The sequence below is a fragment of the Mytilinidion resinicola genome, assembly GCF_010093595.1.
Source record: "Mytilinidion resinicola strain CBS 304.34 unplaced genomic scaffold BDZ99scaffold_7, whole genome shotgun sequence".
NCBI classification, from domain to species: Eukaryota; Fungi; Ascomycota; class Dothideomycetes; order Mytilinidiales; family Mytilinidiaceae; genus Mytilinidion; species Mytilinidion resinicola.
In genome coordinates, this window is record NW_022985443.1 from 1,282,042 (window position 1) to 1,301,210 (window position 19,169).

General features: G+C 53.1%; 10 protein-coding genes across 10 annotated transcripts in view; 4 read left to right on the top strand and 6 right to left on the bottom strand.

Annotated features, from left to right (window-relative positions):
* Nucleotides 1–2,998, bottom strand: part of BDZ99DRAFT_487370 (uncharacterized protein) — a gene marked incomplete at both ends in the record, with an annotated part of 3,643 nt that extends 645 nt beyond the window's left edge. Inside the window, 2 exons of the mRNA XM_033722825.1 lie at nucleotides 51–674; nucleotides 746–2,998. Coding sequence (XP_033578720.1) covers nucleotides 51–674; nucleotides 746–2,998 — 2,877 coding nt within the window. The remainder of the gene's footprint in view (nucleotides 1–50; nucleotides 675–745) is intronic.
* A 563-nt stretch (nucleotides 2,999–3,561) lies between these two features.
* On the bottom strand, nucleotides 3,562–4,111 carry BDZ99DRAFT_461753 (uncharacterized protein; the record flags this gene model as incomplete). Its single annotated transcript, XM_033719690.1, has 1 exon — nucleotides 3,562–4,111. The coding sequence occupies one exon, from the start codon at nucleotides 4,109–4,111 to the stop codon at nucleotides 3,839–3,841; it is 273 nt and encodes a 90-aa protein (XP_033578721.1). The 3' UTR covers nucleotides 3,562–3,838.
* Nucleotides 4,112–5,880: 1,769 nt separating this feature from the next.
* Nucleotides 5,881–6,697, bottom strand: BDZ99DRAFT_560161 (uncharacterized protein; the record flags this gene model as incomplete). Its single annotated transcript, XM_033727281.1, has 2 exons — nucleotides 6,164–6,697; nucleotides 5,881–6,100 (listed from the first exon to the last, which is right to left on the bottom strand). The coding sequence occupies exons 1-2, from the start codon at nucleotides 6,391–6,393 to the stop codon at nucleotides 5,881–5,883; spliced, it is 450 nt and encodes a 149-aa protein (XP_033578722.1). The 5' UTR covers nucleotides 6,394–6,697.
* Nucleotides 6,698–7,080: 383 nt separating this feature from the next.
* Nucleotides 7,081–8,866, bottom strand: BDZ99DRAFT_497418 (uncharacterized protein; the record flags this gene model as incomplete). The annotated part of the gene is made up of 3 exons (XM_033723512.1): nucleotides 8,389–8,866; nucleotides 7,464–8,182; nucleotides 7,081–7,411 (listed from the first exon to the last, which is right to left on the bottom strand). Exons 1-3 carry the CDS (start codon nucleotides 8,461–8,463, stop codon nucleotides 7,081–7,083), a joined length of 1,125 nt encoding a protein of 374 aa, XP_033578723.1. The 5' UTR covers nucleotides 8,464–8,866.
* Nucleotides 8,867–9,699: 833 nt separating this feature from the next.
* BDZ99DRAFT_569732 (uncharacterized protein) lies at nucleotides 9,700–11,432 on the bottom strand. Its single transcript, XM_033727913.1, has 3 exons — nucleotides 11,199–11,432; nucleotides 10,810–11,141; nucleotides 9,700–10,724 (listed from the first exon to the last, which is right to left on the bottom strand). Exons 1-3 carry the CDS (start codon nucleotides 11,284–11,286, stop codon nucleotides 10,086–10,088), a joined length of 1,059 nt encoding a protein of 352 aa, XP_033578724.1. The 5' UTR covers nucleotides 11,287–11,432; the 3' UTR covers nucleotides 9,700–10,085.
* A 117-nt stretch (nucleotides 11,433–11,549) lies between these two features.
* On the top strand, nucleotides 11,550–12,593 carry BDZ99DRAFT_461758 (uncharacterized protein). Its single transcript, XM_033719691.1, has 3 exons — nucleotides 11,550–11,614; nucleotides 11,665–11,747; nucleotides 11,807–12,593. Exons 1-3 carry the CDS (start codon nucleotides 11,577–11,579, stop codon nucleotides 12,529–12,531), a joined length of 846 nt encoding a protein of 281 aa, XP_033578725.1. The 5' UTR covers nucleotides 11,550–11,576; the 3' UTR covers nucleotides 12,532–12,593.
* Nucleotides 12,594–12,604: 11 nt separating this feature from the next.
* On the top strand, nucleotides 12,605–13,634 carry BDZ99DRAFT_280469 (uncharacterized protein). Its single transcript, XM_033713991.1, has one exon. It carries the CDS (start codon nucleotides 12,732–12,734, stop codon nucleotides 13,392–13,394), a length of 663 nt encoding a protein of 220 aa, XP_033578726.1. The 5' UTR covers nucleotides 12,605–12,731; the 3' UTR covers nucleotides 13,395–13,634.
* Nucleotides 13,568–14,357, bottom strand: BDZ99DRAFT_280462 (uncharacterized protein). Its single transcript, XM_033713990.1, has one exon. It carries the CDS (start codon nucleotides 14,239–14,241, stop codon nucleotides 13,741–13,743), a length of 501 nt encoding a protein of 166 aa, XP_033578727.1. The 5' UTR covers nucleotides 14,242–14,357; the 3' UTR covers nucleotides 13,568–13,740.
* A 1,265-nt stretch (nucleotides 14,358–15,622) lies between these two features.
* On the top strand, nucleotides 15,623–16,551 carry BDZ99DRAFT_461761 (uncharacterized protein). Its single transcript, XM_033719692.1, has one exon. The coding sequence runs from the start codon at nucleotides 15,657–15,659 to the stop codon at nucleotides 16,200–16,202; it is 546 nt and encodes a 181-aa protein (XP_033578728.1). The 5' UTR covers nucleotides 15,623–15,656; the 3' UTR covers nucleotides 16,203–16,551.
* An 842-nt stretch (nucleotides 16,552–17,393) lies between these two features.
* BDZ99DRAFT_475279 (uncharacterized protein) lies at nucleotides 17,394–18,731 on the top strand (the record flags this gene model as incomplete). The annotated part of the gene is made up of 1 exon (XM_033721974.1): nucleotides 17,394–18,731. The coding sequence occupies one exon, from the start codon at nucleotides 17,394–17,396 to the stop codon at nucleotides 18,729–18,731; it is 1,338 nt and encodes a 445-aa protein (XP_033578729.1).
* Between the last annotated feature and the right edge of the window lie 438 nt (nucleotides 18,732–19,169).

Sequence of the window (19,169 nt, forward strand, 5' to 3'; positions counted from 1 at the left end):
CAGTCGCCCGACGCCGACGCCAGCTGGGCCGAGTCGTGCGAGAAGGCCACTGAGTTGACGATGTTGCTATGGCCCTCGAGCGTCTGCAGGCACGCGCCGCTGCTCGCATCCCAGATCTTGACGGTCCAGTCGCCCGACGCCGACGCCAGCTGGGCCGAGTCGTGCGAGAAGGCCACTGAGTTGACGAAACTGCTATGGCCCTCGAGCGTCTGCAGGCACGCGCCGCCGCTCGCATCCCAGATCTTGACGGTGCAGTCGCCCGACGCCGACGCCAGCTGGGCCGAGTCGTGCGAGAAGGCCACTGAGCTGACGATGTTGCTATGGCCCTCGAGCGTCTGCAGGCACGCGCCGCTGCTCACATCCCAGATCTTGACGGTGCAGTCGTCCGACGCCGACGCCAGCCGGGCCGAGTCGTGCGAGAAGGCCACTGAGTTGACAAAACTGCTATGGCCCTCGAGCGTCTGCAGGCACGCGCTCCAGCCGTCACTCATAGCTGGTCTAATCGTGATTCCTTTCGGCTCTTCGTGCTGAAACAGCCGCTTAATCAGACTACCTGTCGGACTGAACAACAGCGCAGATGCATATGTTTGAAGAGGATAACTCTCGATAGCCCGTTTATGATACATAACGAATCGCCGTGCATCATAAACAAGCCGAGTGAGTTGATCTTGGTCCTGCATCTCCTAATTGCGTCAGCATTTAGATTATGTACTCTATACGGACATGCAGTTTCTAGATGCCATACCTGCACTAGTGACCACAATTTTGCCATTGAGACTACACCTCTCCCTAAGCTCTTGAACAGACTGAGCCCTTCTAGCCAGTAGAGATACTTCTTTCTTAGAAATTCATCGACTACGCCTATAACCTGCAGGTCGCCAACACTGTTTGACGAAGACTTAGGTTTCGAGTCGTGCAGATGATCAATCCAGTAGACGCACGGGTAGCGTGACTCTGCTAATGGGTCTGTATCAGGCGGTTGAACATTCTCGACAGGAGATCCTAGAGCTTTCAGGCTGTACATATCCCTGTGCAATGTCCTAGACAGAATCGCCAGCGACTTCGAAAACATCACCCAATGGACGTCCTCAGTTCCATCTGGAAAGACCTCATTAAACGCCTTTGCAAAGAGAAAGTCTTTTGCGGACTGATGCACAAAGTAGACTGTGTCTTCTCGAAGAGTAAGGAACGATCCACAAAGGCTGACAATCTGCCGCACTGACTCTAGGTCGTCGACAAAGTCCTCAAGCGACTGCACAAGCGCAATCAATTCGTGAATCGTAACAGGTCGATACAAGATCGCAGCCGAAGCCAGCACCTGCCGACAGATCTCGGCGCTGTCAGACTCGCTTATCTGGTGCATCATCCGCTTGTACAAGGAGTCTAGCCCAGGTGGGAATAAGGCTAGCTTCTTTAGCACGTTCCACTTTGGTGTCGCTTTCAGATCTTGACACACTAACGCTACCCAAAGAAAGGTATCGTTCGCGTTTAACGTTAAGTGCTGGAGCACGGCGTGTCGAATCTCTGCTTTGTACTGCTTTTCCTGCGCTAACCGATCCACCTTTTGCTGGATAAAGACGTCAACCGCCGCCGCAACCGACTTTGCGTTCAGCTCAAGGCTCAGTCTCACTTTGTGCCCTGCCCGCTCTAGCTGTGCTTCAATATCTGGCCAGTTACGGCTAGAAACAATCCACTTGATGCGGTCAGCCGTCGACGACTGCTTTGCGACAAATTCCAGCAGCTTTGGTAACTCAGTAACGCACTCATCCAGCGCGTCGATGATCAGATATGTCGGGCGCAGGCTTGGGTCTCGTAGCACATCCACGAAGATTTCTGTCAAGGCTACCCAGGCATTCGCGTCTTCGAACAAGGTTTTGCCAGCGTGATCGTGTTTTTTGCGGACGTGCGATACAAGTGACGGTTGCTGATTCACGAGCATGTACAACAGCCCTCGTAGCACGGCCGTAGCGCTGTTGATGCGCGAGTCAGTCGCTTGGCAGAAGAAGTACGAGAGAAGGGCAGTTCTAGGCATCGAATTTTGCAGCTCGTCGATGATGCCGCAGAGCAGCATCGTCTTGCCTTTGCCAGGATCACCTTTCACCCATAGCAGTCGGCTGTGCAGGTCCTTCCGCCATTGTTGGAAGGTGTTGTTTTCAAGGATCCAGTGGTAGGAGTCTGCTAGCAGTCCGCCCTTCGTATCCTCAATACGCTTCTTGTCGTCACACGGATCCGTGTGGCGTAAGTCTTGAGTGCATCTTTGTCCCTCACGGACCTCGTCCATCAGACGCCTAAATGCGCTCGCCGCCCCTTCGCTGTAGGCAGGCGCTATCTCAACGTCAAAGATGCCTGCCAATGAATACCACGCATCTTCATCGCGTTTGGTCTCCCTGTCACCTTTCCACCGCAGCCGCTCGTCGACGCTGAACTGAGAAAGAGGAGCTCCGTTGAGCACTTCGTATGGGATGCTAGTGGCTTTGTAGACCAATGACTTTAGCGATATTTTGTCACCAAGCCTCTCCCATTCTTGAGAGAAGAACTCGACTGTACTTGGGGCAAGAAGCTCTTGGAGCGTCCAACCACGTGTGAACCAGCGACTTGACTTAAAGGCAGGCTCCCAAGTGAACTCGGCTAGCATGCTACTGGCTTTCCGCTTCCTTGTCGATACGTCTGATAGATATACATAGCATTTGGTCGCGTTTTGGTACCAGCGAAACATAGACCGGATAGCCAAAGAGAGCTCAGCCTTGTCCGTCTTATTGATGCAGCATGTGTCGATCCAGAAGTACTGCAATTTATCTTGCTGTGCTTGTTTTCCACAAAAGCGAATCTTCTTGTAGCCAGGCTTGTCCTTGCCGCCGCCTTTTATAAGGTCCGCGAAAGTTACCTCCTCTGCATCTTTGCCCCAAGTGTGTGAAAGTATCGCATAAGGAGGTATCGCGTTATCGTCGAAGCTGATGATCGTGAGCTCTCCATCTTCTTTGTACTTGAGAAGACGCATCGACTCGTGTGGATATGTGGTAGGCGCATGCGGTAGGAACGAAAGGCTCGACGCGGCAGCCTAGTGGGACAAGAGTGTGGCAGCGAGCTGTGCCGTTCACTGTACAGGTTAACGTAAGAAGAGGAGAACGAATAGCTGTACAGTTCCAGATATTTTGATAGAATACAGCGTTCTAAGAGCCGTGAGCTGAGACTGGTGTTCTGTGTCGCAATCTTGGTTTCGCGTTGGCATCGCACCAGGCCTTAGGCGGAGTAGACGTGGCTCCATGCACGCGGCTGTAGAGCGGCTGCAACGATGTTGAGTGGCTAGTTACTTGGCGCTACGAATTCAGCAGGGCGCGCTTCTGACATTACCTAGCCTGTAGTGATACAGGGCGGAAGAAAGGGAGAACCTAAGCGCGACGGCACGCGCAAGCGTTAGTCAGTAAATCACACTAATAATCAAAAGACATAAGTTAGTTCGAATCAACGCTCGCACATATCCTTCCTCTCTATGCAGCTCATGCAACTCCGAGATCAGGATAATAATAGAAAGCTCGAGAGCATTCTCTAATACATTCGCGCTACAGGGGCACCCCATGACGATATCGCGGCCTGTATTGGCTCCAGCACTTCGCCTATCCGCGCCACTTTGTGCTTTGGCTCTACTGTATTGCGTCTACCTCTAACGTTGCTTTGGTTCGCTTTCGGCCTCGTTTCCCCTTGACCTTAGTCGCCTTGGCAGCGTCCACCTCGGCACGCTTCGCTCGCGCCTCCTGAAGCTCCTCGTAGCCCATGACCTTGGCCGTCCCCAGTACCAGTGACTTCGTCGAGCGTCGAACTTTGGCTTCGTTGTTTACCTTCAACAAAAATCGAATGTGGTTCTGTTGAAGGGCTTCTTTGGCGAAGGATAGTTGGCGGCGTTTGAAAATTTATGAAGATGTCTCTGTAAGCTTTGTTTGCTCTTCTCGTCAAGAGCATGAGCGTCCTGCTTGATGATCAGATTCTGTAGGGACATAAGACCTTCTGCTGACACTGGTGTGACAGGCGTTTGCGGAACTTCTTCTTGAAGACTCAGCCCTACGATAACTTTATCGGCTTCCGATGCGGTCGATTCAAGGACAGGCTTTGGCATAGAGTTGAGCACCCTATCTGGGTTGAATGGGAATAAGCCACTTGCCGCGAAGCCGCCCTTAATGTTCTTGGCTGTAAATGCCTTTTCTCGTGCAGGGCTGAATAGAAAAGTGAAATGCTCCTTGCCAACACCTCCGCGCTCTAGTCGTTCGACTTGTTCACGATAAGCTGTCTTTAGCGGAGCAAACACAGCGACGTCGCAGGGCTGGAGCTTGTGAGAAGTGTGCGAAGGAAGTCGACACAGAATAATGTTGTTTGCGAAGCAATACTCAAGAATTTCTAGAGTCTCATGCGTGCCGAAGCCATCGCAAATCAGCACCCGTGGCTTACTATGAGCTCGCTCTTTAGTCTCAGGATCAAATATACGCTTGAGCCACTGCAAGCTAATGTACGAGTCGGTGTATCCAGTGTCAGTGCACGCGTACTGCCACCCAGGGGTGGGAAACGTAATCCAGTTGCTCCGGTGAGTGGTCGCTGGCCAAATGATCATAGGGTTCAGATACCTACCGTCACCGCTAATACATTCGATGGCGGTGACCATCGTACGCTTCACACGTGCGCCTCTATAGTCTCGCATGTCCTTCTTACCTACTAGCACTTTTACCGAACCTACCTTTGTAGCATCGATAGCATTACGCTAGTCTCGTCCATGTTATACACATTCTCTGCTAAGATGGCTGGATCTTGTAACAGCCTTCCGATCACCTCAAACCAGTGAGACATTTTCCAATAGGTGTTCTTCTCGTGGCGGTTCCAGTCAGCGCTGTGACTCTTCGCGCTTGTGTGTCTGGATGGCGTTTCTCGAAGGCCCGGGCCCAATTCTTATTCGGCGGCTTGGGCGGTCGGTCTTTCTCGGGTCGCTGGCGGGTGACGCAGAAGGCTAGAAAGGGTATAAACTTGATTCGCACGGGCTGCCCAAGATCAGACATCTGTAGGAGAAACTTAAGCCCGCCTTCTTGCGCCACAGCTATTCTTAGTAGCCGACCTTATGTAGGTATAGCGTCGAATTTGTTACCATAGCATACAGCAACATCTGCGCACGCTACTGCATGCTGCCGCATGCCAAGGAGCGCTAGTACATTCAAACGCGCTGGAACGCTTTTCACGATCTTTGCTCCCGACCGGCGAAACTGCCGGACTACATCCTTCTTAGCTTGGAGCGGCGTTTAGAGCTTCAAAACATAACCTTTCTTGATTGCATTTTACGTCAGACTCTCCGATTCCTGCGGGGAGCCTTGTGGTCGTGAATAAACAGGGGGGTGTCGACGAAGGGTCGTTTAACGGCAGTAATGAAACGATCGACAGCATGACCAATATTGCGGCAGCCCTCGTCGGAGGCTGGTGCACTTAGGGAGAAAAAGCTACAGAACATTAATACGTCAATGATGGGTCTATAACTCTGCAAATTAGAGATAGCGAAGGTCCGAAGTGCGAACCTATCCCGTTACACCGTGCGTCCCACAATTCAAGGTCACGGCAGGCCTTGGCGTAGAATATCGCAGTACCTAGCACTCCAGCTTGCTCTCATGAGGAACCCCCATTCAACACTCTAGATTCACTGAAAACTGGCTGACAGCAAAACGCCTTGGTTTCAATTTTCAAACACTTCTAACGAATGTAATTGCAGCAGAGCTGCATGCCAATCCAGGAAATCAAACGCCTTGCCCCCCTTTCCTCTCTCTACAGGCTAACCCCCCATCTCTCTTACCTTCATCTCTCTACCCCCATCTCTCTAACCCCCATCTCTCTACCTCCTCAAATACGTTCCGCTTAGTTGTTGATAACCATAAAACTACCCAGCGCGCATCCAGAAGTCGGCAAGTAGCAATTGGTCCCCTGCTGCTTGACCGAGGCTGCACCGCCGCAACCGCTATTGCAGAATCCCTGAAGCCCAAGCGCCCCGCCATCCGCGAAGAAGGCATCGATCTCGACCCTGTTCCACTGCACGCCTTCGGGGGCGCTGTAGCAGACCCCGATGGAGCCATCGCCGCTGCAAGGGGTGCGTTAGTATGGGCTCCTTAAGATTGAAAGAGCGTGAGGGAGTGGAGCATACGGCGGCGATCCACCCTCGGGGAACGAATCTGGGGGCTGGACGTCATGATCGCAGTTGCCGGTGTCGTAGAAGCGCCAGTGGAAGTCGGTGCGCTTGAGGAGGGAGCCGGGCGTCCCGGAGCGCGTGTCCATCGCCAGGGCGAACTCCGCTGCCTTTTCGATGGGAGAGGCGAAGACGGAGGAGATGGCGACGGCTAGCATGGCTAGGGAGGTGAAGCTGGGAGTATGCATGATGAATGGCAAGAAGAGGGGTGGTGGAATGATTTGAAAATGAAGGTTGTTGCGGTGTTGGCTGGTGTGGAGATGCTTGGATGAGGATGGTGCGGATATCGAGGCATTCTGTAGGTTTTTATATCTTTCGATGGCCCCTCGAGATTGAGCTTTGCGGTGGGCTTTACTCCGCTGCTAATTGCCCCCATATCTCTCTACGGTCGAGGAAATGAGTTAGGTGTCACGGTAGAAGCCTTTCCCATCTCGCCATAGGTGACTTGGAGTTACGCTGCGCAATTTCCGTGTCTCGAAACTCGGTGAGGCGCTATTTTTGATCTTACTGTACGTTTGATCGAGTGTGGTACCATTGTTTTCGGGCATGGTTCTATTCTCATTCGCTGCGTTCTATACAGCCCAGACCTTACCCTATCGCCAATCCCCCTAGCTGAGCTGGATGAAACTACTTAGCGCTAGCCCCCAATCTGCCACGTTAGAGTACAGCCCGGGGGCTCCTAGAAATGTCACGTGATCCTCATCTTTAAGGTCCAATACGAACACTCGCAAACGTGACATTGGATTCAGTAAATTTATCGTAAGCCCAGGGCCGCCAATCACTACCCACCCACCTCCCAAAACCCTAGCGCACACGACTCGAATTCGAGTGCCCTTGAACTATGCTAACTCCTCACCCCCCAAACCACCCCCTCCCTACTCCCCTTTCCCCTCCATCTTCTGGCCCCAGAATCTCTCCGTCTTCTCCTCCTTCCACTCATCCATCTCCCCATTCCGCCTCAATTCCCCTGCCTCCTCCGCCGCCTCCCGCCATCCGGGCTCCAAGAACCCGTTCCCCAAGTCCTCCTTCCACCGCCCCACATCTCCCACCAGCGCCGCATTGGCTCTGCTCAGTGCCGCCGGGCGCGGAATCCCCTTCGTAGCGCCGTCCAGCTGCGCAGCGAGCGCCTCATTCTCCGCCGATTTTGGCAGCAGCAGAATTAGGTCGCGCTGGGTGGCGGGCGAGAGGCAGTCCCAGGCGCGGGCGCTGAATAGCGCGGTCTGGAAATGACATCATCAGTACAGTATTCTTGATACACTTGGGAGCGGAAGGAAGGGGTCTACGTGCGGTCAGATCAGCGGAGACGAGCTTCGATTTTGGGTGCGTCAGGAGGCGTTCGACGTCGGCGAAGGGGTCTTTGCGGGCGCGAGTGGGGCGTTTAGGCGCGGTGGGCGCGGCGACGAGGCGCTCCGGGGCGCGACGGACGCGGGCAGGACGAGAAGACGTCGGAGCCGGTTCAGGGGCCTGGGCAGGAGTCATGGCTCGGGACGCTGGTTTCGGAGCTGGAGAGGATGTCTTTTGACGAGCAGGCTGGATCTTGGCGCCGGCGCCGGGATGCTGCGGTGATGGTGGAAGGCTTGAGGCCAGTTTGGCAGCGGTAGAAGAGGGTGAATGAGAGGCGGGACGTGACGCTGATTTGGAGGGTGTCGCAGAGGCGTTGCGAGGGGACGTGCGTTTCGGAGTCGTAGTGCGAGGGTTTTGCTTGCGGATCGGCGAGGATGAAGTGCTCCTGGCAGCCTTCTTGGTCGTTGCAGCGGTGGTGCGTTTCTTGGCCATTTTGAGACGCTTCGGTGAATGCGGTGTAGGAGAGCGTGATTCAGATAGTACTGGAGATGCGGACGGCTTGCGCTTCGTCGATCGGAGCGGTGAGAGCGAGAAATCTGACGGTACTGACGACAGTGGAGAGGAGTCTTGAACGTCGTAGGTGGTGATGAGCTTGTTGGGCTGGAGAGACATGTTTGCGGGCGATGGGTTTGACTTTATATGAGAAGGGACAATAAGCATGGTTTCCTATTGTCCGGAGAATGGTATTGTCTGAATAGCGGCTGCCTCACGCGTGAATCGCCGGTGAAGATTGGCGCTCGGGCCAACTTCGCCAAGGCGTATCACGTGAAAAGTGATTGGTGGGGTAGTGTGACGTAGAGAGGAAGGACTGGAAGTGGGGACTGAAGGAGATGATTTACCTTTGGGGTGGTGCTGCGCTGCGAGGGTCGCCAAGCCAACGCGTCTTGTTGTGAGTCGCGATGTTGGTCTGACATCGTGTAGAGGTTGATGAAGCGGTGGATTCGAAGACAGGAAGATCAGGTCCGATGCGCGCACTTGATGTGCGATCAGGTCCGATGCGCATACTTGATGTGTGATCAGGGGAGTGAGATTTTGACAGGAAAAAGAAAGCCTATCTCTACGTGAATACACGGGGTGATGAAAATCAAGGTAGCTTTGATCTTGAACGCCGTTTCGTTGGGATCGACTTTTTATCAAATCAGAGCACAGAAACACATCAGACCTGCGTGCGATAGTTTCACGATGAACACGAATAAAGATGGGCTTTGGTGGGTGGAGTGCTGGTGCGAAGTCGTGGTGGTGTTGGAGAGACTGCCGCCTGCTTGGAGCTGACCTGCTAGCCTAAGGCAGCCTAGTCATCGTGCCACAAGAAGTGGCGTAATCCAGTGTCCTGCGATTGACACTCTGGGTAGGTAACTTAGAAGAAGTGTTGTGTTGCATTGTCTCGAAATTTGCCTACGGTTGGAACGCTGGACACGTCACCGTGTAATGCGATGACAGGAGGTGAATAATATGAGGACCCCATTCGATCCAGGCTCAGCCTCGTTCAGGGGAAGCAGCTGCATGCATAAATCTCTCAAGTATCCGCAGCCTGACGGGTTCTAGCTCTCGCACATTTCTCCGACGTGCCATATGGGGGCTAATCGGCGGTAAGGGTAAATCCTTGGGGAAAGCTTATTCAAAGCCTTGTTGGGGATCAATCGGAAAATATCACGGCGGCTGCTGGCTGAAGAGCATCTACGTTGCGACTGCACATTTGTACTGCACATTACCTCTAAACGTGAAAAGGTAGACATCAGCAAAATCTTACACACGTGTGGAGCCTGTAGCGGCTCGATCATACAGCATATTAGATAAGGGTAGAGAAGAGTTGTACGTAAGCAGAAGTTTCATGCTACAGCCCCAACATATCCTCACTTCATCCCCTGCCCAATCCCTTACTCAGGCGTAATTAGCTCCTCAGGGCCTTATGAGAAAGCGGACGAATAAAATGTCACGTTCATGGCCGTTCAAGTCGAGGCCTGGTACTAGGACAGCGTATTTCGTAGCATTTTCTAGTTCAGTGCTCGAAACCAGGAAGCGTAATCCCTCATTTGGGGGGATTGTTCAGAGATGGATAGGACCCCCAGCTTTATGAGAAACCTAGCGAAGACAACGTCACGTTCATGATCGATCAAATCGAGCTCTGGGACTAGGATAGCGCATTTCGTAGCACAAATTAACGCACTCGGAATCGGGTGCTTTTCATTCGACCGTTGGACCTTTGGTTGTGGATGGATAGCTCCCCCGGCTTAACAATGAACACGTTGGAGGCGATGTCATTTCCATTGCCGTTTAGATTGAGTGCTGGAAATTCGCCTACTGTAATGTTCCTTGAACCGCCGAGCACCCGAAACAGGGAGGTATGAGTTATCGTTTTGAAAGGGTAGATATAACAGGAAGAACCCCTTGACCTCACAATGAAAACATTGAATACAAAATCATTTTCCTGAGACTCCAAAATAAGACTTGGGTATTAGCCTCTATCATGACACAGTCAAACCTCCTTCAACGCCTTTCCCACCCCGTCAAAACCCCAAAATCCGCCCTCCAGTCCTCACTTCATCCCTTGCGCCGTCCCCTCCTTAGGCGTAACTGGACTTGCCAGCCCCTTACTCTTCCGCCGCTTCACCCTCGCCCCATCTACCCCCCCTTTGCTCCCCTTCCTACCTCCACTTCCACTCCCCTCACCCACCGCGGGCTTCGGCGTCGGCGCAGCAGTACTAACCGCACTCTCCCGCTCTCGCTGGTGCACGGGGACAACTGCTACTGCCGCACTCTGCGCCTTCAACGCCGCCTGTGCCGCGGCCTCATTCAACGCGGCTACCCGCTCATTTGTGCTGCTGAAAACGAAAGCGCCTGGTTCACCCTGGAGCGGGTTCTCGTCTGCATACTCGGTCGCGTAGCGCGCAGAGAGAGCAAGCGAGTTCAAGAAGAGAGGCTCGATGAAGGTACCGCCGATTGCGGAAGAGTTGGAGGCCGCGCCGGTGCTGGTATGAGCAACGGAAGCGTTATCTTGAGTAGCGTCACGGCCGGGGGTAGTGGCGCGGGATACGCCGCCGGCGATTGCGAGCTTTTTGGCGTCGGTGGAGGGTTTGAGGGAGGGGTGGAAGTAGGTGTGGCCGGTTGCGGGGGTGAAGAGGGAGAGGCTGGAGGCGAGGGTGAAGAAGGAGGACATTAGATTTGTGATGTTGAGCTGGGGGGTTGTGTTAGCTTGGTGTTCTCGTCTGTTCGTCGGTATGGTTGATATGTGAGGTGGTGGTGAATAGGATATGCCGTACCGTCTTCGCCGCTAACACGTCCCCCACACTCGGCGCCATGAATATTTGGATGCCGATGATGAAGTATGTCCCCAGCACCTCAATTGTGTCCGGAAGCCCGCGCTGCACCGTCCGCAGCTGCTTCTGCATCACCCAGGTCCCGTCCTCTGTCTCTGGCTCGCCGACAATCAGGAATTGTGTGCCGCCGGACTGAACAGCCTTCACGGCATCCTCGAACGCTTTCCGTGACTCCAGGAGGTAGCGCTGGTCCATGTGGCGGTTGGCCTGGGACCATAGCGTGCCGTTGAGTGAGGATAGGTCAAAGAATGTGGAATGGTAGAAGTAGACGTGCACTATGAAGCTTGTTAGAATAGCTTGGGATATCTGCATGAGGGGGAAGGAATATATGCCTGTATTTGTGTTGATGCCTCCATAGAATCGTGCATAGTCTTCGCTAAACCAGGCTGTCTCATCGAGAGGGGGGTCCTTCTGTGCCATGCTGTGTTGCGGTAGGATCTGGTGAGAGGGTGCTGTGGAGATTGCGAATGCGGTGGGCGCACTCAGTAGATCATCAGCTTCGTAGCAAGCTGATTCTCAGTTTGCTCATCGCATTCTCAAATAGAAAAGATTGAGCATTCACCTGGTCTTCACATGGGAGGCACAGAGTAAAGTTGTTCTTTGATGAGGCTCCGCGGGCACTCCCGCGCCGACTCCGCAATTTCATTCCTTGGCTGAACGACGACATCCCACCTCTCCTTCACCTCTCTATCACCACAACCTCACACACGATGGACCTGCTGCAGAGCGTCCGCAAAGAAGGCAGCCGGTAAGTCCCATCGAACTCCTTGTCCAATATGCCGCTAACCTCTCTCACAGCGGCGGCCGCGCCGACTTTAAATGGGAAGATGTCAAGGCCGACTCCCAGCGCGAGAACTACCTGGGCCACTCCCTAATGGCGCGTACGTCCTCCATTCCCGTCTCGCTGCCTAACCCACCCTTCAATACTAACGCGCCACAGCCGTCGGCCGCTGGCAGAAAGGCCGCGACCTGAATTGGTACGCGAAAGGCGACGAGGACTCCAAGGAGGTCGCCGCCCAGAAGCTCGCCGAGGAGAAGCGCAAACTCAAGGAAGCCGAGGAAGACGCGATGCTAGTCGCTATGGGATTACCTGTGCCGCAACGAGCGTCCACGAATGCGAATATGGTGCCAGTGGGCGAGCGAGCGAGCGTGGCTGATGTCAAGAAGGCTATGGCTGAGGTCGGGACTGAGGGCGGCGATGAAGACACTGTAAAAGGTGTGGGATTTGGCGCGTATAATGGACGTGATGGCGCTGCCGATGATGGGGATGAGGTGCTGGAGGGATCGGGCCTAGCGGATGCTGGTCTGTCTGCGCGGAAGGGACGAAGGGAGGACAGGGATCGGGATCGAGATGTTGCTCCACGAGAGCGGCGGAGGGATCGGAGAGAGGATGATGGCGAGAGGCACAGGCGGAAGCGCTCGCGAAGCAGGTCTAGAGAGCATCATCGGCGGCGGAGATCACGGTCACGAGATCGGGATTGCGAGAGGAGAAAGCACAGGTCGAGGAGCTATGAGCGTAGAAGGGAAGAAGACCACCATCGAGAGAGACGAATAGATCCAGATGCTGCACGTTCGAGGCCGCGGTCGAGGGATCGAGTGAGGGATATGAGGCCGAGGCGGAGCAGATCTCCTTACGATCGCTCCGATGGGCATAGGCGGAGGTAATTCGGAGTCTCAGGCTGTACTATAGGCATTAGGCAAGGTAGAAATTCGATCTGATACCCTCTAGGGCCCGTTCCTGGTCCACGTGATGATGTTACCTGCCCGTAATTTAGGATACCTCCAGTTCCACTTCACAGTCCTGAGACGAAGTGCAAAGAGAAAGCATGCTGTGTCAATATTCATCATGTTTTGGTTCGTTTTGAATGAGCATCTGTACTTTTCATTGCAGAGAGCTTGTGTGCATAAGCCCTCTTCATATCTATGTATATTCGGTTTCAGTTTGCCATGTCCATCATACTACGAGGACATCCAGATCCGCCTTCAAACCAGTCAAAAGGAAGAAGACAACTCGCCAATTCAAGACCTCTAGCAAAAGCTTCCAGAAATACCGCCAAGAAAGCTACGGACAAGTCCTCCTAAGAGGTCTGGCTGGCCTCAGCCCGCTCCAGGCGCTCCAAGAACTTCTGTTTGAGAGCCTCGAGGCTCATGCTACCCTCCAACGCGTACTCAACAATAGTGTCAATGGACTCTTTAACGACACTATCAACTTCAGCCGTGTCCCGCGCACGCACAGGGCGACCCTCAGTCTCCGTCAGCTCGGCCTCGGCGGCGACCTCCGAGTTGTCTTTGACACTGTCCATCACGTGCACGACACGTGTTTCCTTTCCGAGCGCAAACACGAGCATGCCGTCCGTCTGGGCCTCCTGCTTTGCGACCTCGAGGTTCAGGGCGGCCAGGCGCAGGTTACGCTTTGCGGCGTACATAGCCTGCTGCGACATGGCTACTTCCTGGACAAGTCCTTCGATGTGGTAGAAATTGTCTACTTCAGCCTCGGTAGCGACACCCTCATCGCAACGCTCGAGTAGGCCTCGGTAGGCTTGGAAGCGTTGGCCGTACTCGATGCGGAGGCTGTGCATTGCGTCACGAGTGGCCTCAGAGAGCGGGTCGTGCGGAAAGGTGGTGACAGGCGACATCGTTGTGGCGGGTGCCTGCGAATCTGGTCTGATGATGTTAGCTTTTGGTGTAGTGGGAGGAGTTGAGGTGGCTTCAATGAAGTGATGAGCTGGACACTGCATGGATTATGTACCTTTGATTCGGGTGGTGATGTGAGTGTTGTTGGTTGAGGAGCTGGATTTCGAGCAGATCTTGAGAATTTTTGTCAGTACAGTGAGAACCGGAGCGAAGCAGACGAGATCTTGACGTACCGGAGGGCTAGTCGAGGACACTCAGTGTCTTCCGAGCTGATGGCAAAGGTGTTGTTGATGTGGTACGGCTCAGAGCAAGATCTTCAAAGCTTCTGTCAGTGTGCTGCAAATCAGAGTGCTTGAGACGAAAGATCTTCCATACTAGGTGAGTGTCTGGAGACTTCCAGGAACTGGCAAGCCGAGCGCAGGAGGTTTGTTGAAGACTGCTGATGTGGTGTGTGGTGTAGAAGAGATGGTGTAGTTTAGCTCTGACCAGCCCGGCTGTTTTATAGCTAGGAAGTGGACGGCGGCACGTGCTGAATAAGCGAGCAGATGAATAGCAGTGACGACAATAAGAAGGCCACAATAGTTCCACTTCACGCCCGTATCGCCGCCAATAACCTGAGCCTCGAAGGAGCGAGCGTCCGGATGCCGGGTCGAGCGACAAAAACGTCACATTTAGTCCTGGAGGATAATACCGGGAGGATATCCGAGGATCACAGCTATAATAGTGAAGGCAATACGGCATAACGGCTTTTGTGCATCGCTACCAAGCTTTCTCGAACTAGATCAGGAAATCCGGTGGAAATGATGTATAGGATGGCGTTGCCAAGGCGAGCGGAACCAAGGAACGTCAAAATTGACGACACTCGCACAATATCATTGCCTGCAAAGATGGGCTTTTCATCTACTGAGGCTACATTGAAGGTAGGATAGGATCAGTCGCAGAGGAAGAGGCCAGACTACGTTCCGCGAGAGGATTATAAGCTCTGCTGGTTATGTTTGCGCCTTGGCGGATAGAGGAAACATGTGAGGTTTGTCACATCATCATGGCCTCGAGAAATCGGTGGTTCAAGGTAGATCGATTTGTAGTCCCTAGCATCTTCACCAGCTTTCTTTGTCAATCTCAACGATTCGGTTCCTATAGGTCGTGCTCAAGCTCTATATCAAGAGCTTTCTTCGTGTTCGCTGCTCCTACGTGAAACTCAAAGGTAGTTGTCCACATCTTGAATCCCGAGAGAAACCGCTGTTGTCACGCGCTAAATACTGGCCTTAGATAGTACGCAACCATTCGGACTTATTATCGCTTAGCCGTGGTTTAGGTGAATGCCAACTGCGCTCAAGTCTACCAACTTCCACTATTCGATTCAGCGTCTCTTTGCTCCGTCAACCTGCTCCAGCACACCACCCACCCTCTCAAAGCTTCTTGCTCTCCCACACCAGTTCGACGCCCAGTAGCAACCCACACCGCTTCCCCATCCGCCTGTGTTCGGTCAACCACAGGCAGTCGCAATGGTAAGCACACCTGTCATCTCCATCTTCCTCAATAGTTTCAAGTTAACGGAGTCAACTAACCCCTCGCAGGCCACTTACCAGCTATCCCCCACCCTCGAGCGCCACGTGTCCCTCGTCTCCCTCCCTGAATCCTTCAATAGCGACGACAGCGTGACACCCGCTCATCTCAACTTCTGGAAAGACCCCAACTATTCCGCCCGTCCTCCTCGTGCGTCCACAGACAATGCTGCCAGCGGCTCGCAAAATGCCCAGTCTCAACACCAGGCAGACAACGCCCACCAGCAGCAGCAGCAAGGCGAGGAATCTGTCGGGGCCAAATACAACTCCAAGCTGACCGCGAGCGCCGCCATCTTCCAACCAAACCAGGCAGACCCCAACGCTCCAGTCAACCGGGAGGCAATCCCCTACGTCCCCCTCAACGAGGAAGTTGCCCACTCGGTGAACAAGTTCTGGGTTGACGCCACCCGCAGCGACCCCAGGATTGCTGGACTTCTCAGTAGAGTGGCGCAAGGTGTTGGCAGCGGGCAGGACTACGCGAACTTTGGCCAAGTTAACGACAGGTTGGTGGATCACTACAACGCGAAGTGGAAGGAGGATGCTGCTCGCTGCGCTAACGACGAGGCCAACCGTATTCACGTCCAAGGTATCATGGAAGGCATCTTCGCAGCCGCTACCGGTTCCATGACAGCCGACGAGCTCAACAAGATCGAGAAAGAGCACGGAAAGCCTGCCCACAAAGCCATCGACGCCGAAGTCAAGTTCATAAACGCCATCGTCGACAATTACGTTCTAACTGGCATCCACCATGGCCTTGAGCTGGTCGAGATGGTTCACGTAGCCGTACAGACTGCGAATTGCTGGGGCACCCCGTGGGGCAACCCGAATGATCCTTCTCTGTCGGAACCTGTGATTGTCGATCTGCTTCAGTGGGGCAAAGGCCAAGGACTAGAGCAGAATGGGTTCATAAATATCATCCAGAACGCGGTGGAGAAACACTACTCTACTCCACGAGCGCGTCGTGAACCCACTCTCCCCACGCAGAAGACGAGCTTGCTGGCAGCAGGTGACGCGATGCCCAAGCACCCTGGCATCGGCCTCGATCCTGGCCCCCAGACGACACGCCAGCTTCCCAAGAAGTTTGCTCCTAATGCTGTCTTCCAGAATCCGACCACGAGGCCCCAATATCGCCAGTGAGGCCGTCCTATGGAGATGATGGGCATAGCAGCGGCTAAGCCAAACTTGCCCACCATTCCCGCCACTTTCTCATATCATACAGGCTACGAAGCACGAGCCTGATGGCTCGAGGGACTCTATTGAGGCTTATCGTATGGTGTTTGGCTTGTTGAAGCGGGGGGAGGGCTACGGTATGCGAGGGAAAGAGATTAGGCAGTTGATAAAGTAGGAGGCTTTGAAGCTCTGTTAGGAGTCGCTCGAGATAGATGGACTTCGATTTCCTGCTTGCTTATGGCGGGTATTCCGAGACGAGTGCTGGTGAGTATCAGATTATGTAGCTTTCTTTGATAGAGATTCCGTAGATATGGATGGGTCTATACTTGAGACCCTTGATTCGATAGCTAGGCATACATTGCTGCGTCACCAACCTTGGCACACGAATATGGCATTGTTCGGGTTTTTTTGCGAGAAGAATCCTACAATAACAGGTCATAAATCTGGACAAACAGACATACTACAGCTCCGGCTCCACTTTTGCTCTCTTCACGCCACTTTAAAGAAGAGTGCCTTGGCTAACATGTCTTCAGTTGATCAAAAGGAAGCGTAATATCCTATGCGTTAATTTTCACGTCGTATTTGAAGTTTCTAAAGCCTAACGGGGCAGCTTAAGCAGTCGCAAGGAGTGCTCAAACGTATGTCTTGGTATTGCAGATAGGTGATGATCGGCGAGTCGAGAGGTAGCTTGGTTTGCACTATATCAACTCTTACGCCGTACTTCGGTTCTTTAAGCGCTTGTAGAGGCACGCCAAGCAGTGATAATAGGCTGAATTTAGAGTTGGGGCGGGAAACTATAAGTATGCAAATTTGCCATTTTGTGTGTGAGCGTGGTCGAGATTCACTGGTCGCTGCTTTTAGGCACAATAGCCACCGGCGCCGGGCATGAGGCCACGATTTCCTGTGAATGTTAGTCAAACTTGAGGTTTGCACTACTTAAACAAACTGTTTCTGTTTTATCAACACGCTCACTGCACATGCACCACAACGCACCACACACCATTTCTTTCCCCATACCACATGCCAGTCAACTCCCACCACCCCTAGATCAACACCTTCAAGAATCACATCATGGTAAGATAACCTTCCCCTTCATATTTCAAATTTCCACGGGCCTAACTGAACTCCTAGGCTACCAAAAACCATCCAACCACCAACATGCCCGGAGGCCACAGCAATGAAAACAATCCGCGTCATTCCGAACGTCAAGCTGTAGTCAATACTGGGCCGGGAGTGCTGAACACGGGGTCTGGTCCGGCCAACGCAGGTCATGGTACCCAGTATAACAGCTCAGATGTTCACAATCACGTGGGCCATATCGTCAATTTTTACATGTGGCCCCCCAACTTTCCCCCTGACATGGCTCATGATGACCAAAGCGCCTATCAAAATCCTCCAATGGGTGCTTTCGTTGTACCTCCCTCTACCTCTTTTCCCGCACAGTACCCACAGCCTCAGGCTGGACGAGACACATTCGCAAATCTAGGACACCAGCAAGGATATTCTAGCGGTGGTCATTTTAAAGCCAACAATGCTACGGCCGGCGGCAACTTCCCTGGAACCCCAAACCCTTTTCAAGGCAGCAAGGCACCCCTTACCTACATGGTATCCGACGCCGTTGTGCAAAAATGGAAACATCTGCAGACTCAAGATCCGGAAGTGGATAACATAGTCAATCATGTTATCCATGGAGTCGCTCCACAAGTCTACTACGCGAAATATGCACAGATCTACCAAGAGCTGATCGACCGCTGCAATGCAGAGTGGCTGCAGGGCCAGGCTCCGGGTCAGCACCAGCAGCCTCAAGGACAGGCAGAGGCACGAACACAAGAGATAGTTCAGAGCCACAAAGCCGTTGGGAACGAATCGAAGCGTGGAGGTACTGAAAAGGCTACCATATGGCACGTAAACTTCATCAACCACATAGTCGAATTTGCCATCCGGAACGGCGTCGAGCAAGGCCGCCACGTCAAAGATATTGTATGTACTATCATCCAGACTATTGGCTCCTACAATGTGGGCCGTCCTTACCCCGGTAGTCCTGATCTCTTTGGTCCGTTGCTTGAAGTTGAGGCTTTGATCCAATGGTGCAAGGTACAGAAGTTGGATAGGGGTGATGCCCAGGCATTGATCTCTTCTGCAGCTATCCAGAAAGGTTCTCAGCGTGCCCCAGGACTCCCCCTAAACCTCCTTCCGCAGAAGCTTGAGAACGAGAACGACTCCCAGCGCGACTCAAAGCGCATGCAAGATCGAAACCACATCGCAAAGGTGATTAAATCTCATGTTCGGGATCGCACTAAAGAAGGCGAGGAGCTGGAATCGATCAAAGACCAGCTCAAGAAAGCTACCAAATTTCAGCCTGGAGGCCCAAAGAACCGTAATGCGGCCGAGCGTTTGGTACAAGGTCCTATACAGTGGGCATTGGATCAACCCTACGGCAGGGGAGGGAAAGACATCAGGACGTTGATCAAACAGGAGGCATTCAAGCTCTCCTAGAGTCAGGGGCTTGTGTGCGTGCTTTCGTTGGTATGCGTCGGATACCCATGAAAGGAGGCCAGAGTGCAGATAGCTTTCTTCAGACGTGCCTGAGTTTGTATACAGTGCCCCGATAGAGCATTGTGTGCCACCATTTGCCACTGTCTGATGGATTCTGGCAAATTATCAGACATATCAGACGGTTAGATGGGACGCAAGACTCTAGATAGCCACATTTTCGAGCGGGATTTGAGCTGCCAATCAATCTGTTTTCTCAAGGCGGTTTAGCGTTCAATCAAAAACCTTGATAGAACTTTAGAATTAGTGGCATGCAAGCAGCGTGATTAGTGAGCCGTCCAATTCTCATTCCGGTTGATGGTCGGTTGGTTCAAATGTATTATTAGCCATCAATCAATTAGTCGGAGCTCTCTTCAATTTTAAATTGTCTAATCTGTATTA

Bases quoted from the DNA above. Each gene is read 5' to 3' on its own strand.
- BDZ99DRAFT_280462 (XM_033713990.1), bottom strand. From the start codon at position 14,241: ATGCCGTATTGCCTTCACTATTATAGCTGTGATCCTCGGATATCCTCC.
- BDZ99DRAFT_461758 (XM_033719691.1), top strand. From the start codon at position 11,577: ATGGACCTGCTGCAGAGCGTCCGCAAAGAAGGCAGCCG. The intron at 11,615-11,664 runs GTAAGTCCCATC...CCTCTCTCACAG, and splicing joins GTCCGCAAAGAAGGCAGCCG to CGGCGGCCGCGCCGACTTTA. The intron at 11,748-11,806 runs GTACGTCCTCCA...AACGCGCCACAG, and splicing joins GGGCCACTCCCTAATGGCGC to CCGTCGGCCGCTGGCAGAAA.
- BDZ99DRAFT_569732 (XM_033727913.1), bottom strand. From the start codon at position 11,286: ATGGCACAGAAGGACCCCCCTCTCGATGAGACAGCCTGGTTTAGCGAA. The intron at 11,142-11,198 runs GCATATATTCCT...CAAGCTTCATAG, and splicing joins AGGCATCAACACAAATACAG to TGCACGTCTACTTCTACCAT. The intron at 10,725-10,809 runs GTACGGCATATC...ACAACCCCCCAG, and splicing joins ACGTGTTAGCGGCGAAGACG to CTCAACATCACAAATCTAAT.
- BDZ99DRAFT_280469 (XM_033713991.1), top strand. From the start codon at position 12,732: ATGAGCATCTGTACTTTTCATTGCAGAGAGCTTGTGTGCATAAGCCCT.
- BDZ99DRAFT_461761 (XM_033719692.1), top strand. From the start codon at position 15,657: ATGGAAGGCATCTTCGCAGCCGCTACCGGTTCCATGACAGCCGACGAG.